Raw genomic sequence first — 14557 nt, 5'->3', positions numbered from 1 at the left:
CATTCATCCATCCTGGCCTGCAAAGTTCCCTAGGCATCAGTGCCAGGGCTTTTGTGCCTACCGAAACTCTTTGGGAATTCAAATTGCTGCTGAGAGGCATTGAAGCTTTGCCTGGGTCCTTCGAGAGGCCTCTACTGGTAGATGCCCAAAAGCCAGGTTTCCTTCACGTTAACAGCACTGAATTCAGTGGAAAGACAGTGAAGGCAGGAGTGCCAAATAGCCGAGTGGTTAACACACTTGCCCAGGAAATGGGACACTGGGGTTCTAGACCTTCTTCACCTTGAGATGCTTTGAACCCACTTCTTTCACTTCATAAGAGAGGGACATAACCACTAGGCTATAAAATTGTGAGCTGAGCGTATTCTCCACCCTTCCTATGGAGGCTGGGCCACTGGAGAGCCAAGAAGACAAGAGCCCTGGGGCCAGAAAGAGGGCAAGGAAGAGACAGCTGGGGTGCAGCTAAGTGGTTATGGCAGTCTTCTGGAAGGGAGGAGTTTGGTTACCACCACCTAGCGTCTGCCTTTGGAAACCGTTAGGGAGGTTATCTGCAGATCAGAGACTAGGCAACGTGAATTGTAAGTGAATGGAGATGCCTAATGGGCAGGATCTATTCAGTGCCACTACACTTGAGCAGGGCAGGTACAATAGTACTTCGTCTTTCTAGAGTTAGTTAGTTATTTCTACGGTTTTCTGAATCACCATTTGGAAGTGCCTACTGCTCCCTCTTCTCTATGCAGAACTGCCAAATTGCTCTTAGACACCTCCGCCATTTCTTTGCTATCTGCATGGAGATCCTAAATGCCTAAACCTAGTCAAGCGGGAAACCTAATACTTGGCCATGGCAGCACTTGCATGGTGGCACTTCAGGAACCCCTTTGAACATAGGCGACTGGTAGGGAAGGCATTTGGCCCCCCTGACAGGGCTATCCCCGATGGTGGCATCTGTGGGTGCTCACCAGTCCCGTCCCAGCTGCCAATGTTGCCAGTGGTGTCCATGGGTGCTTGCCAGTCCCGTCCCCGCTACCGCCGGCGGCTCCTGCGGGTGCCCCCCCACACTCAGGAGGCACCAGCTGTCCATGCCTTTGAACCCTGGCCCTATGGCCTTTACATTTCAAATCTTTTCCTTTCTGTCTGTTTTTTCCCTGCCCTGTAATTCCTGAAACATTTTCAGACTCTCACTGGCTTCTCCCTGAGTCCCAGAACAATGCTTGCTGATTTTGAAAAAGTAGCCAGTGAGTGGCTCAGCTAGAATCGACCTAAGCATGCTGCATGTTAATCAGCTTCTCTAACAAAAAGACAACATAGGTTTTCCCTCCTGTGAGAGAGCTTCCCCTAAAACAAGGACTGCATGGACTCCTAAGAGAAATTACATGCATTTTGAACCAAAGCTACAATCCTAATCATGGCGCAACAGGGGTGTCTAGCTTGTTTGGCATGGAAATCAGTGATTTAATTTGTTTAATGTCAAAATAGAACAATGGGTCAAAGCAACACAATCCTCAATGGAAAGAAGGGGTTTTTAGTAGAAGGGGAAAATGTGACAGATGCCCAGGCCGAGCACCTCCAGTCTTTAGGGAAGTTCACATCAGTTTTCAGAGATGCTCAGTGCCTGCAGAGTTCCCCGACTAAAATGAGGGAGCAGCATTTAAGGTGTTAACATATCTACTCCCGCACCTCAAGAGGAGGCCAGCTGTACATACTCAAGTTTGCCCCTAGACTAAGCACTGAATTAGCAACAGAGAAGAGAACAGAAACCAGTCCCCGTCCCCACCCTGCTCCCATTTCTTGTCCACCCTTTGTTTTAACGGTAAATGCAAACAGTAGATCACGGACGGTGGTACCTACCCGTTGTCGTCAAAGTGAAGGCGCAGCACAGCCCAGACAGTGACACAAATTGTAGGCGTGCCTGCAAAAGACAAGACGGAGTGATTGCTATGCGGTTATTCATTTCTGCTTTCATTTATACATCCATCACCGATCCCTTCAAATGCTGAAATTTCTCCTCTGAGGTTTCATGTTCTAAGGTTTACAGGTAGGGCTAGGCATCTATGACTTGCAGGCCAGATCTAGCCCACGGAGTCATTGGAGCTGGCTTTCTGCATGCATCGGCAGGGACATCTCCCATGTTGCAGCAGGGAGAAGATGTGGCCGCGGGGGCTTCCCTCAAGCCACAGTGGGAAGCAGCAGGTGACAGGTCCTAGCAGCCAACCACCTCTGACCTGAGCTGGGTCATTCTGGCCCACAGCCTGAAAACGCTGGCAGCTCCTGGCTACTTGGAAAATTAATGCAACTATTAATACAGCAAGGCACTAGAGTTTACAATGCAATTGCTACCGAGAGGAAGCCAGGACTCCTCATGCTGCAAGCATTTATCTTGAGAAGAATTTCAATTCAAATCTAAAGATGATAAGCTGACCTCAAGGAGATTGCACGGATGTAAATGGCAACAAAAAGGGTTCTGCATTATTGTAGAGTGATGTTAGACTCAGCAATAGGAAGAGCTCACCCTTCACTGAACAGGAGACCTTCGGAAAACTGAGGCACTCCCTTTAGTCGAGGTAGTACTATGGTACTGCAATCATTACACAGCTGTACATAGCATGCTTTAATGAAAGGGACCAGGCTCTTATGTGGGGCAAGTAAGGTGGACTCAACCTAGAGCTTTCCAAATAACTAATTTGCAAGTTCCTATAAGAACCAAAAACTCAGGGAAAAATGTTAACTTAGGGCAAGCAAAAACGACATTTTTTTTCAGTTATCTGCTAAAATGAAAACAAACTAAAAAAACCAAATGCAACAACCAAACAAAAAACCCCTATATGATCATGAGCAAAACATTTCATTTTCTAACCCTTTCCAATATATGGGTGGAATTTATATGAACTAAAAATCTTTAACATTTCATTTAAAAAGCATGGGAAAGAAACAGACTTTATCTTTCTGATTCTTTTTCTGGCTGAAATAATTCAGTGAGAATGCACACATATTCTTGGTCAACCTAAACCTGCATGTGTTTTTGGCAAGAAAAATAGCTGAGTGACAAGATTTGCCAACCTCTAATCCATCACTACTAGAAAGATAAAAGAGATGGAGGGGAAAAAAGATGTAGATAACCCTTGGGTGTAGCAGTGAGTAAGACTGTCACAAGTTGACAGCAGCAATTACGTTTCATACACTTTGCAAAATTGTGTTGGTGTCACATTAATTAATCAGTAGAATTAATTTGCTCAGGTGAGTCGCTATCATACCTTACACTGCAGCTGTTACAAAAGAAAATATCCTTTGAATAACCTTTTCAGATGAGGGAAATTCAGCTCTTTTAAAGAAGAGGAAAAACAGATATTTTAAAGAGAAATATTTTCAATAGAAAATGAAATTAAATAGGAACAAAAATAAATGTTCCAGAGAGAAAGAGAGGGGAAATAAAGCATACTGAATGTCAATCTATTTTTAATATTCTCTCTCATGCTTAGGAAAGATCAAGGTCTTTGTGTACTTAATAGATGTATAAAAAAACCAAAAAAGGAATATTTGATGTGTCTGTAAGCATAAGAATATCTAATGGGTATGATGACAACCTTTAACTTACAATGAAGCAGATAAGGAGCAACTCTAATAAAAAGGCAGTGGAATTACAGTGATGAAAAATAAGCGTGAGGTTCGAATCAAATGCAAACACAACTCAAACAGCACTTGTCCTGGGTGTGAGGCTGTGTAAGGCCCTCTGCAATAAAGGTACACACACATGCAGGCATATATGTGCACACACACTCCTTTGCTATAAATCAAAAACCGATCAGAAAAGTTAGGTTATTTTCTATAACCCTTTTTAACTGCATATGAACCTCCAGTTCTGGGTGAGATCAAAGAGGATGAAACTATTGTTAAAAAAAAAGCTATCCCTGCAGCTCTGATCAGTCACAGGAGTTACAAGGTATGTCATAAGAACATGGGATCTCCCCTAAAAGGATCAGCTCAGTTTTGCATGGTTAATGGCGTGAATAGCCCAGATAAGCACGCACATTTATCATTTTAATTAATTATATGCTAAATGCTGACATTGCATCAGCTTAGAAGAAAAGACCCAAGTCCTGCAGATTACTGAGCTATCTTTGCAAATTTCTAAGCACTCAGCTCCTTCACGGGCTGCTCTCAGCACCCGGAAGTATGGGAACCACATGCAGGCTTTTCTTAGTGAAACAGAAAATACTGAAGCCATACTCCAACTTGAATGCTTCCTGCAGGTCTGAATATGTTCAGCATGAACTGAAATAAATAGGAATTGTGAGACGTTTCCATCTCAGGATATGACTTAACTCATAGGTTATTCCCTGCTAATCATGAATGCTGTGGATATTACCTATTCTGTTATATTTATAAGTAGACTAGATAAAACTTATTAATATTTAACTACAAAAATATTCACTTGAGGCAGGAAACTCTCTTATGACTATGGGATTGACTGGTTTCAAACGTCGCTCTTTAATGACATGGATTGGAAAGACTTTTGTCAGTTTATACATAAGCTTTCTTGTGTTTCTTTCATGTTTAACAATGTATTCAGACGCACCTACAAAAATGAAAATCATGTACATGAAACAGGCAAAGACCCAAGTCTCAGTTACTTCTACTAGGATCTGCAGAATGTCACTGGGTGCATCCTCAAAGCAGGAACACGTGTTTTCCCGGGGACAAGTTGCAGCAGCACCTTGTCCCTGGGGAATGCCCATGCCAAGCACGCTCCGGCTCTTACCCTGGGTGGGGTAGGGGAGACTGGGGCCAGTAAGTGTGCTGGTCCCAGAAGCCTTACCTGGGGTCCTGGGAGCCTCAGGGAGCTGCAGCACTCCTGCAGTGGGGAGCCTGGCTGGAAGCTGGAGCATGGCTCCGGTTGGCCAGGCTCCGGTTTTAGGCGGCATATGTCGTGGCCGTGTGTGCTGCCCCGTTTTTTCGTGTGGCTTTTTTTGCCCAAGGGGTCTCCTGAGGTCAACAAAGCCCCACCATGCTGCAAAGCAGCAGCACGGGGAACACCTGCATGTGCTGCATCTGGCTGGGTTTGAATTACACTCCAACTCTTCGGGGGAGTCTGTGGTGGTGCCAGCCAGAAGGAGCCACCGCCTGAACTGCTTAGAAATATGCGGTGTGGGCCAGGGGCTCTCGTCTATTATGGGGGGCTTATGGGGGGGCTCAGTCCCCTTGGGCCCCCCTGTATTTCAAACCCTGCCTGTTGTACATCCACAATCATTTGGACGTGGCCACTGAGTTCAATTAACCTGGGAGGCTCCAAATAAGTTCTCTCATGGTTCAGAAGCTCTATAGTCTAGCATTGAAGGGCATGTGTAGACGAAACAGGGGCCCTAAATTAAAGCGGTGGATTTTAAAAAACACACACCTTACCTGCCTTTCTGGCAGGGAAGGTTGTGCACACACCTTACCTGCCTCTCTGGCAGGGAGGGGAGGGCGAGCTGCCGGTGGGTGGAGTGGTCCCTGGGCTGTGGGGAAGGGCTGGTGCTTCCTTCCCTGGCAGTGGTGCCACCTCCCCCCCCAGGTGGCACCCACCTTCAGACACCCAGATCGGGTGGTCCAGGGGACACTACAGACATGGAGGGAAGCACCGGGCCTCTGCGCAACTCAGGCAGGCAGGCAGGCAGGCAGGCTCTAGGTTGAGGGGTGGGGAAAGATGAGGCTCTTCGCTTTTCTTGGGTGGAGCTACTTTCCCAGGCTGCTTGCAGGCTGCCTGCAGGGCTTCCTGCAGAGCCGTGGAGCTGCACGGGCCCAGTGCTTCGCTCCACGGCCATAGGGGCAGCAAATTAAAACTCCTTGGAGGGGTTTTAGTTTGCTGTGCCCCAAGTCATTTAAGGCGCATTACGCCACCTAATTTCCTACAGCATCTGGAATTGCTGTGCAATACGTCGCCGAGGCATGCAAACGCCGACATCATTAAAGTGGTGCAAAAATATTTAGCCCACTTTAAAGTGTTGTGCACACATGGCTCTCGTTTCGTCTACACATGGCCGAAGGCACTGGATTAGGACTTAGAGAACATCGTTCAAGTCCTGCCTTTTCCACTGACTTGCTGCGCGACCTTGAGAGAATCCCTCCAACTTCTTCGTCCTTGTTTCTCTTCCCATTTTTCACCGTTTCCAGCATTTAATATTCACAGTAGGAACTTCTCATAACTGTTGTCTGTTATGAACCCCTAGGCACTAACATAATGCAAAAAACAAGAATGGGAGCCATTCACATCTATTAAGATTTCATTGTGGCATTTTTTAAATTTACAAGACATTAGTTTTATTTCCAGTTTGTCTTGAAGCTAAATTTCATTTAACAGAAGTGCGATACTGAGCTTAACCTTGAGAGTCTGTGTTTTAAACCTCATACATGCACTTTCAATGAAAGGTCTTTTTTTTGGCTTGCCATCTGGGCTCATTAGTTAAAATGTCAAACACATACCATTTGCATGAAGAAACAACAGGAATAAATCTAGCTCTGAAAGTTTAACATCTACATAACTGCATAAGTTATCATCATGGGGTCCTACTCTCTAAAGAACATTGTTTTCCCTCACCAATATAACCAGTTCCTGTTTACCTGTCTATTGCTTGATTTTCATTTATGCTGAGCAGGTCTCACTTGGACATGTTTTCAGTGTTTTCAGCCTAGCTGTCATCTGTGAGCAACAAATGAAACCACAGGGAATAGCCCAGAGTTGGTATTTCTGATTTGTTTAATCAGAAAACTTCCTCTGACATTAAGAATACTTCTTGCAAAGTGAAATGCTCCAAGGGGGACCGTGAGTTTGCTGGTCCTGATTTCAATTCACGTCTGGCTAGACCAGGAGACAATAACCTACTTAGTCTATAATAACAATGCTGAAATTTGCAATCCTGGAGGGAGAAACCCTATTGTTTTCTACATTGCTTAGTCCATATAAAATGGAGATGTTGGGCTGTTTTGTTTATTACCTTTTTAACTATTAGAAAAAAATCTTGCTGGCGTCCAAGAACAGCCACCTTGATTTTCTCAAAAAAAAGGAGGAGGATCCAGAACACCATATACTGGACCAAAGAGGAATACAGATGAGCTCAAAAGGCAATCCCATCTATTCGAACTTCAGCAAAGCAAGATTATTACCATGCAAGGACTTTCTCTGGTCCTTGCAAGGACTTTCTGAAAGGATGGATTTGCTCCTTTCAGGATGCATGGCTCCCTGACACACACACATGGAAAACAAAGACATGCTAGGGATTAGAGCAGATAACTTGAAATACTATGGGGAGAACTCTTATTTTACCCAGCAGAAAACCAAAGTACAGCCTGCAGCTGTCTCTAATTTATCTGAGTCAATGTAAGAGCAATTTGATTGCCCCTGCTGAGCATCTATGTGCCCCCATTATAGGAATAGGGAGGTGTCTGCCTGTCTCCAGAGGGAGACACTATTTCTATAACGGGGCACTTGTGCACCCAGTGGAGTAATGCAATCACTCCTACATTTTAGTTGGGTAACTCCGAGTTGGTCACAAGCTGCACTTCAGTCATCCATTAGGTGAAGTGGGATTCTGCCCTTCGTGGGCTCTTCTTTAATTATGCTCATCCTCTCTTTTCAGTCAGTTCCTTAGTTCAAGCAACCCTTTCACATGGTGCTAGAGGAATAAGCAAACCCACACATAACAAGTTTTACCTACCCCAGCCAATGATGGTGTACCAGTAGAAATATCTCCTTTCTGGAAAAAAAGTCTCCACCAGCAAGGTGAAAAGATACAGTCCCTCGATGAACAGCCAGAAATAATTAGACATGACACAATAGTGGAAAAAGACCATCACCGCCTTGCACTCCACCTTCAGGAAACAAACACAAATAACGTTGCTTCATTTGTGCTTCACGGAGGGTTGACAATCGGATGCACAGCTAGCTCTTGAAATCCTCCAATGAAAACTAAAATATATGGATGTATATATATAAAATATATAAATACTAAAATATTTGGATATGCATCTAGCTGGGGTCATCTAGACCCAGCACTCTTTCCTGCCTATGCAGGGGGTTGGACTCGATGATCTATTGAGGTCCCTTCCGGCCCTAACATCTATGAATCTATGAATCTATAAAACAATCCTTTTTTTTATAACATTCAAATCTAAAATAATCATGAAAAAAGCTCAAAGATTGCAGCTCTAAAAGCAGAGAGCAAATTTTAGCAGTTGTGAGAGGTTTTGAGAATGTCTCCAGATAGCACAAGAGCCTCTATCACTAGTCGGGGGGTGGGAGCAGGTCAACAATGGCTGCTAATTGGTAGACTGCAATTCTCCAAGCCTTAAGTTCAGACAAGAAAAAAAAAAAGTTCTGTATAAGGAAGTCTAAGGAAGATGTTTAAACAGAATTGAGAGTGTGCAAGGCCCTGAGATTGCAAAGAGGATGTATCCTGCTGTGCAAAATTCAGAATTTCACTTCCTGGCAATTTATAGGAGCTGTCACTCACTGTCAGAGACTGCAAAGTGAGGATAATGGTAAAGTGATTTCCTAGACAAAGGCATACCAGCTTTTATTAATATATGGAGGGAAGAAAAATGTAGACAAAGCTCCAGACCCAGTTGGACAAGCACTGAGAGAGTGCTGAACACTCTACCGATGCTCTGAATAGGGCATACTTGTCTTTCCAATGTCACATCCCAAGGTGATGCCATAAGCATTGCCACATTGTTCACCTGCAAAGTTATTCCCATGCCGTAATACCATGGAATAACCCAACAAACTAGAAGCTCTTTTTTGTGACCTGGCAGGGAAGGAGAGAGCCAATGGCTTCTCTTCCATGCAGTGGACAGGTCCTCAGGTGATATAAATCGGGAAAAGTCCAGTCACTTCAAGAGAGTTATGCCAACTGAAGACCTGGCCCCCAGAATGGTAATCTGAACCATTTCTGATCCCCAGACATCTCAAACCAATAAGCCAAAGCATTACGTTTGAACAGAGATACAGGTACGGATAAAAGTGAAAAAAAAATGTGGCCCAAGCTTAAACTCTGAAGGCTACTTACATCAAACTACTTTTTTGTGACGGCAGTCTATCCCTTCTGTTGACTGGCTATTTGTTCCAACCCCTTCCCATTCACTTCCTTAACAATCACCTGAGTTCAGCCTCATTTCACCAGCCTTCATGCTCCCTCTATCCTTCATTCCTTCCTCTCTCCATTGTGGGCATGCCAGCTACTGATACTCTAAAGCATGGTGGAGATGAAAAATATTGTGAGAACCAACCACTGCTTTCTTCCCAGGTTCGTGGCGCAGACTCATAGGAACGTAGGTTGGAAGGGACCTTAAGAGGTCATCTAGTCGAGGCCTGTTGAAGCCTTTATCAAACCTCCCTGAGTCTTCTCTTCTCCAGACTAAACAGTCCTAGTTCTATCAATTTTTTTTTTTTATCAGAAGTCATGTTTTCCAGGCCTCTAATACTTTCCATTCCTCTCTGCTGGCCTTTTATTAATTTATCAACTTTGTTCTTGAAAAAAAAGATGTGGAAGAGAGGCAAGGGTGGGGAGCGAGGATTGGTTTTTTGGTGAGAACAGTGTGGAGCCACGTATACATAACTTCTCTTTACTCCATCCCAGCCTATCACATCTGTGCACGCAGTATGGCCGTGAGAATAAATTTGCCCCAAAACTGTTCAGTAAACACAAAAAGACAAGATGCGATGTTAATAGCAACTCTACCATGATCAAGCCACCACCCCTTTTGTCACTCTGCTTGAAGTCAAATCCCTTTCTTTCCACTATATTGTCTCTCGTTACCTGAGAACTCAGAGCAATGGATATAAAACATATATAAAACGTAGATAAAACAGGACTTTTGGACCCCAGGCTAAAGAGGTCACTAAAGTCCTAAGGTCTTATGTTTTATCTATGTTTTATATATGTTTTATCTATTCAAATCGTAAGCTCTTTCTGATATAGAACTTAAATATTCCTTACCATGTCTTTATACAGAGCTGAAAACAAAGGGCTGAAATCTCAGCCCAGGATTTCAGGGGTGACTGTAGTACAAACATTCAATAAACTTTATCTTTTTTTATGGGAAAAAAATATATATATAGCAAGAAAAAAATGCTGCTGCCTTTTTTTCACTTACAGTAGAGACAAAACAGTGGCTGCTATCCTGTTCAGCATACAGGACCCCATCTTTAATGAAGACTGATATTGCTCGCAGAATAAATGAGACAAAGAGATTCATGTGGATGAAGTTGCGGGTACAGTGAAGCTTCCTACAAACAAAAGAAAAGATAGAAAGACAAATATATATGTTTTCTTTCCTGATATTAAAACACTCCTGGCTGTGCCTTCTAATAGCTGCAATAACAGTAATGTCTAGGAAAACAGGAGTCAGTGTAATAGTGATCCCAACCAATCCAACACTTTGAAAATGACTCCTTACTTAGCTAACTGAGGATTACTTGGGCAATTTGTATACCTATTAAGCTCTTGGGCCAAATATCACATGGGAATGAATTCCATTGGCTAAATATATACATTTCTTCTCTGCATAAGACTTTTCAATGGCTTTTTTCTAATACTGGTATCTTTTATTTATACAGCTTTTCTGCCCAATAGGGCTGTGCCAAACAGCACTGTTTCGTTTCGACCTCCGTTTCACCATTTCGCTGGGACGCTGTTTCGTTTCAAGTTGTGTTTAGTTTCGAAGCACTGTTCCGTTTCTTTTCTTTGAAACCGTTTTGCCCATAGGCTATAATGGGGAAGCATGAAACTGCCTATAACTTTGTCATTTTGAGGCAGATTTAATGAAAATGGCAGGCATGGTAGCCCCTGCTGAGGCCATGAAGCCTGCCAAGTTTCAAGGAGATAGGTGCAGGGGGTTCTGGGAAACTGCACCTCAAGCTGTTGACAAGCAAAACTGGTGACGTGTGTGACTACGTGTGTGTGCATGTGTGTTAAGGCACAGTGAGGTGAAAACAGCAGGCACGGTAGCCTCGTCTGAGGCCATGACCTGCCAGGCATCAAGAAGATAGGTGCAGGGGTTAGCGAGGTTCAGTGCTTGTTTGAATTTACAAACCTTTTTTCACAGACGAGCCTATGAACTGCACTTCATCAGCCTCCTAAGTACAGAAACTCATGGACTCACTATAGACAGTGGTATTCTGGCACACTGCGACCTAATGGACATCTGGTTCCCCAGGTACTTCTGCACTTTTACCTGCACTGCTACATCCCCCTTCCCCCCCACCCCAGCCTGTCCCTCACCCCCTGATGCCTCCATTTCCATTTTCACTGACTGGCTTTTTTGCCTGCACTGCATGACAGCCTTGGGCTTCTTTATGATTCCTTCCATCCAGGAACAGCACACACACACACACCAACTGCAGGTGCTTCCTCAGCCTGCCAAAGGGTTTTTCAGCCCAAAAGCTGGCATCCCAGGCAGCTAAGCTGAGCTCACCTGAAGCTTCACAACTCCACTGCAACCAGCAAGCCTCAGGCCTGTCAAAGGCATGACAGGTCTGGGCTTTCCCCAGCCAGGACTGTGTGTGCATGTGGTGGCTGAAGATTATGGTGCCTCCTACCCACCTTTCACCAGGAGGATCCTTGTTCCTGGTATTTCCTGGGGCCGCTGCACCAACGACAATTCCACCAGGCCTCCCGACCCTGGCAGTGTGCAGTTTTAGTGGTCATGCCCAGGACCTGGGGCCGCCTCCTTCCCCATAGTCCCAGTCCATACATCCAAGTTCATCCTAGCACCGGAGCTCAGCAGGGACACGTTCTTCCCCTGCTGGCTAGTGATGTAGTGAGTGCCCCCTCCAGCTCTGAGCTGGGCATGAAATGGTTTTTAAAAAATGAAAAAAGGAAAGAGGTGCAGATGGAGCGAGAAGGGTGACATTCACTCCATCTGTACCTGGAGCTTGGGGAACCTCAGCAGCAGGAGGTTCACCTTCAAGAACACCATCTGCTCCACCAAACCAGGAACCAAGCAGGTGCAGTGGGGTGTCACTACGTCCCCAGCAATGCTGAAAGCCCTCTCACTTGGAACACTGGTCAGTGGACAGGACAGGTGCTTGCAGGCCACCATGGCCAAATCTGGCCACATCTGGCTGTGGCTTGCCCAGTAAGCTGAAGGGTTGCACAGCAGCAGCTCCATGTTCTCAGTGAGATAGGCAGCCACCAAGACCTGAGCACTACTTGCCTGATGGTACCTCTGGACCCCACCATGGAAGCCATGCCTTTGGCCCACATTGACAACACCTGTGGTGGAGGAGGAAACTGGCTGGTGGATCGTGTGCTGACTTGGGACAGTGGATCCCTCTCTTCCACATCCCCCTGCCTCTGCCGTTCTGGCTCCCTGATGCTCTTCACCAGCACCTCCGTCCACTGATCCAGGGTTTTGCTGCTGCATACACTGACACTGCCCTTCACCCTCGGGTCACACTCTGTGGCCAGCATGTGAACCGTACTGGGCCGCGAGGGATCAAGCCAGTTCCTGATGTCCTCCTTCAGCCACCTCACCAGTGCCTGAATGTCGGGTGACAGCGGCTTGCCCCAGCCAGGAACATCGATCCCCTGGAACTTCTCCATTTGGTTCTCCAGTTCCCTCACTAGGGGGATCACCTGGCTGAGGAGGGCATCGGCAGCACTGAGGCTCTTGGTGGCCTCGAGGAAGGGCTCAGGGACAAACAGTTGTGCCTGTTTGTTCCACAGTATCTTGCCCCCCTTGATGCTCTGGTGGAAGTAGTCTGCCACTTTCCTGCACTTTGAAATGAGCTTACTGGTGGTGCTGGTGCCATCACCAGAAGCTCTGTCCCCTTCCTAGGCATCCCTGACTACGAGGTGGAACTTCCCTGTGCCACACAGCGAATGCCAACAAAGTTGGCATCATGGACCGCTTTGATCATATTGGTCCCATTGTCAGTGATCGTAAACCCATGGGTGAGCTTGCCCTGCCCAATGAACCACCCCTGCACTAAGCGGTTCAAGGCCCCCATGATCTCTGTTACCATGTGGGACTCACCCATTACCTTGGCTTGAAGGAGAGCCCACCGATGGCCTGACTGGTCACACCAGTGCCCTGTGCGGGAGTGGTAGGTGTGATCTCCACCCTCACTACTCCAGATGTCCAAGGTGAAGTGTAAGGCCACCTGTGGACCTGCCTTGTGCAGCTCCTCCCTCAAGTACTCTCTGCGTGACTCATACAGGGAGGGCACCACTGTTCTGACGAACGTGGTGCATGTAGGCACTTGGTAGGAAGGGGCCATGAGCACCATGAGCTGCCTGAACCCTGGCCACTCAACTAAGGAGAAGGGCTAGCCATCGACAGCAAGCATCTCCCCAGTGCTCTGGGTGATCTCACTCACCCTTGCAATGCCCCCTCATTTTTGTCTGCCTTTCACCCACTGTTCCAGGGTGGCCTGCCTCTGCTTTGCAGGGATGGAGGCTTTGGAGAGAGAGGGGGACTTCCTTTTAGGCATGCTCCCGCTGGTGCCAGGCTGAGGAGCAAGGGCAAGGGGTGGTGCCTGCGGAGATGCATCAGCATTGTGGTGCTCATGTGTTTTGTACCCTTGCCCCAACTGGTTTTGGCTTGGCAGTGCAGGCAGATAACATACGTGGGATCATCTGCCAGCTCAAAATGATCCCAGACCACACTACCCGCTTGCTTCTTGGGTGCAGGTGTATGTGTGGATGCTGCACTTTCCCCCTCCTCAGCAGGCAGAGGCACAGCAAGAGGAGGAGCAGACTCAGCTGAGCCACTTGCCTCCATCTCTACGGCAGCCTCCTCTGAAGTGCCTTCTGGGGAAGGAGACCTGGCTCTAGTGGAAACTTGAGGGCTGTGGAACACAAACACAGATGGTTCCCCCTCCATCCCCAGAATTTCTCTTGCTAGGGCATTGAGATCCAGCTCCACCTCCAGCTCTTGCTCTGGCACTGGAAGGCTCAGCATGGGAAGTGAAATGGGAGTAGAAGAGCCTGTCATGCTGGTGGTGGTGCTGCTGCTTGTTGTCATGGTGGTGGTAGTGGGGGGTTATGGCTGGTGCTCTTGCAGGGGATGCAGTCTCAGGCACAGGCAGTGGCACTGCTCTCCTCTCCCTGTTTCCTCTATAACTAGTGGAAGCCTCATGCCGGCTTGTTGTAGCACAAAGGCTGCATCTCAATTTGGGGAGAGCGGGGGGAACCTACAGCTCTCCCTCTATCCCCTCTTCCACCCCTCCCTGAAGGCTTGCCAGCTGCTTTTTCAACACACTTCATGGTGTGTTTCATAGTGTCCTGTCTTTGCCTTGGTGTGCTGGAAAATCTGTCTCTTCTTCTGTAATGTTATCTATCCGATTTATGTACTATATGTAGATAAGATAATTGTACGTATGTGTATTTATGTAATGTATGTATGTTTGTATGTATGTATTTAAGTAATAAATAAAAACATCAATATATAAATGGATGTATGTGTTTTCTTATATAAATTCTATATTATAATATGCAACGTAATTATGCTGTGCTTCCCTGCGCAGTGAATGGAATGCAAACTCTCAGAGAAAGCACAGATTTGAAAAGAATCAAAATAGACTAAA

General features: G+C 46.1%; 1 protein-coding gene across 4 annotated transcripts in view; it reads right to left on the bottom strand.

Annotated features, from left to right (window-relative positions):
- ADCYAP1R1 (ADCYAP receptor type I) overlaps positions 1-14557 on the bottom strand; it is a 220816-nt gene that overhangs the window by 47632 nt on the left and 158627 nt on the right. For all 4 annotated transcript variants that reach the window (XM_059729227.1, XM_059729228.1, XM_059729229.1 and 1 more), the window contains exons 8-10: positions 10123-10255; positions 7686-7839; positions 1846-1906 (exon numbers count right to left, since the gene is read on the bottom strand). In XM_059729227.1, coding sequence (XP_059585210.1) covers positions 1846-1906; positions 7686-7839; positions 10123-10255 — 348 coding nt within the window. The remainder of the gene's footprint in view (positions 1-1845; positions 1907-7685; positions 7840-10122; positions 10256-14557) is intronic.

This window comes from Alligator mississippiensis, chromosome 5, assembly GCF_030867095.1.
Source record: "Alligator mississippiensis isolate rAllMis1 chromosome 5, rAllMis1, whole genome shotgun sequence".
In the NCBI taxonomy this organism is placed as follows: domain Eukaryota; kingdom Metazoa; phylum Chordata; order Crocodylia; family Alligatoridae; genus Alligator; species Alligator mississippiensis.
This window is presented reverse-complemented; position numbering and strand designations above follow the sequence as displayed.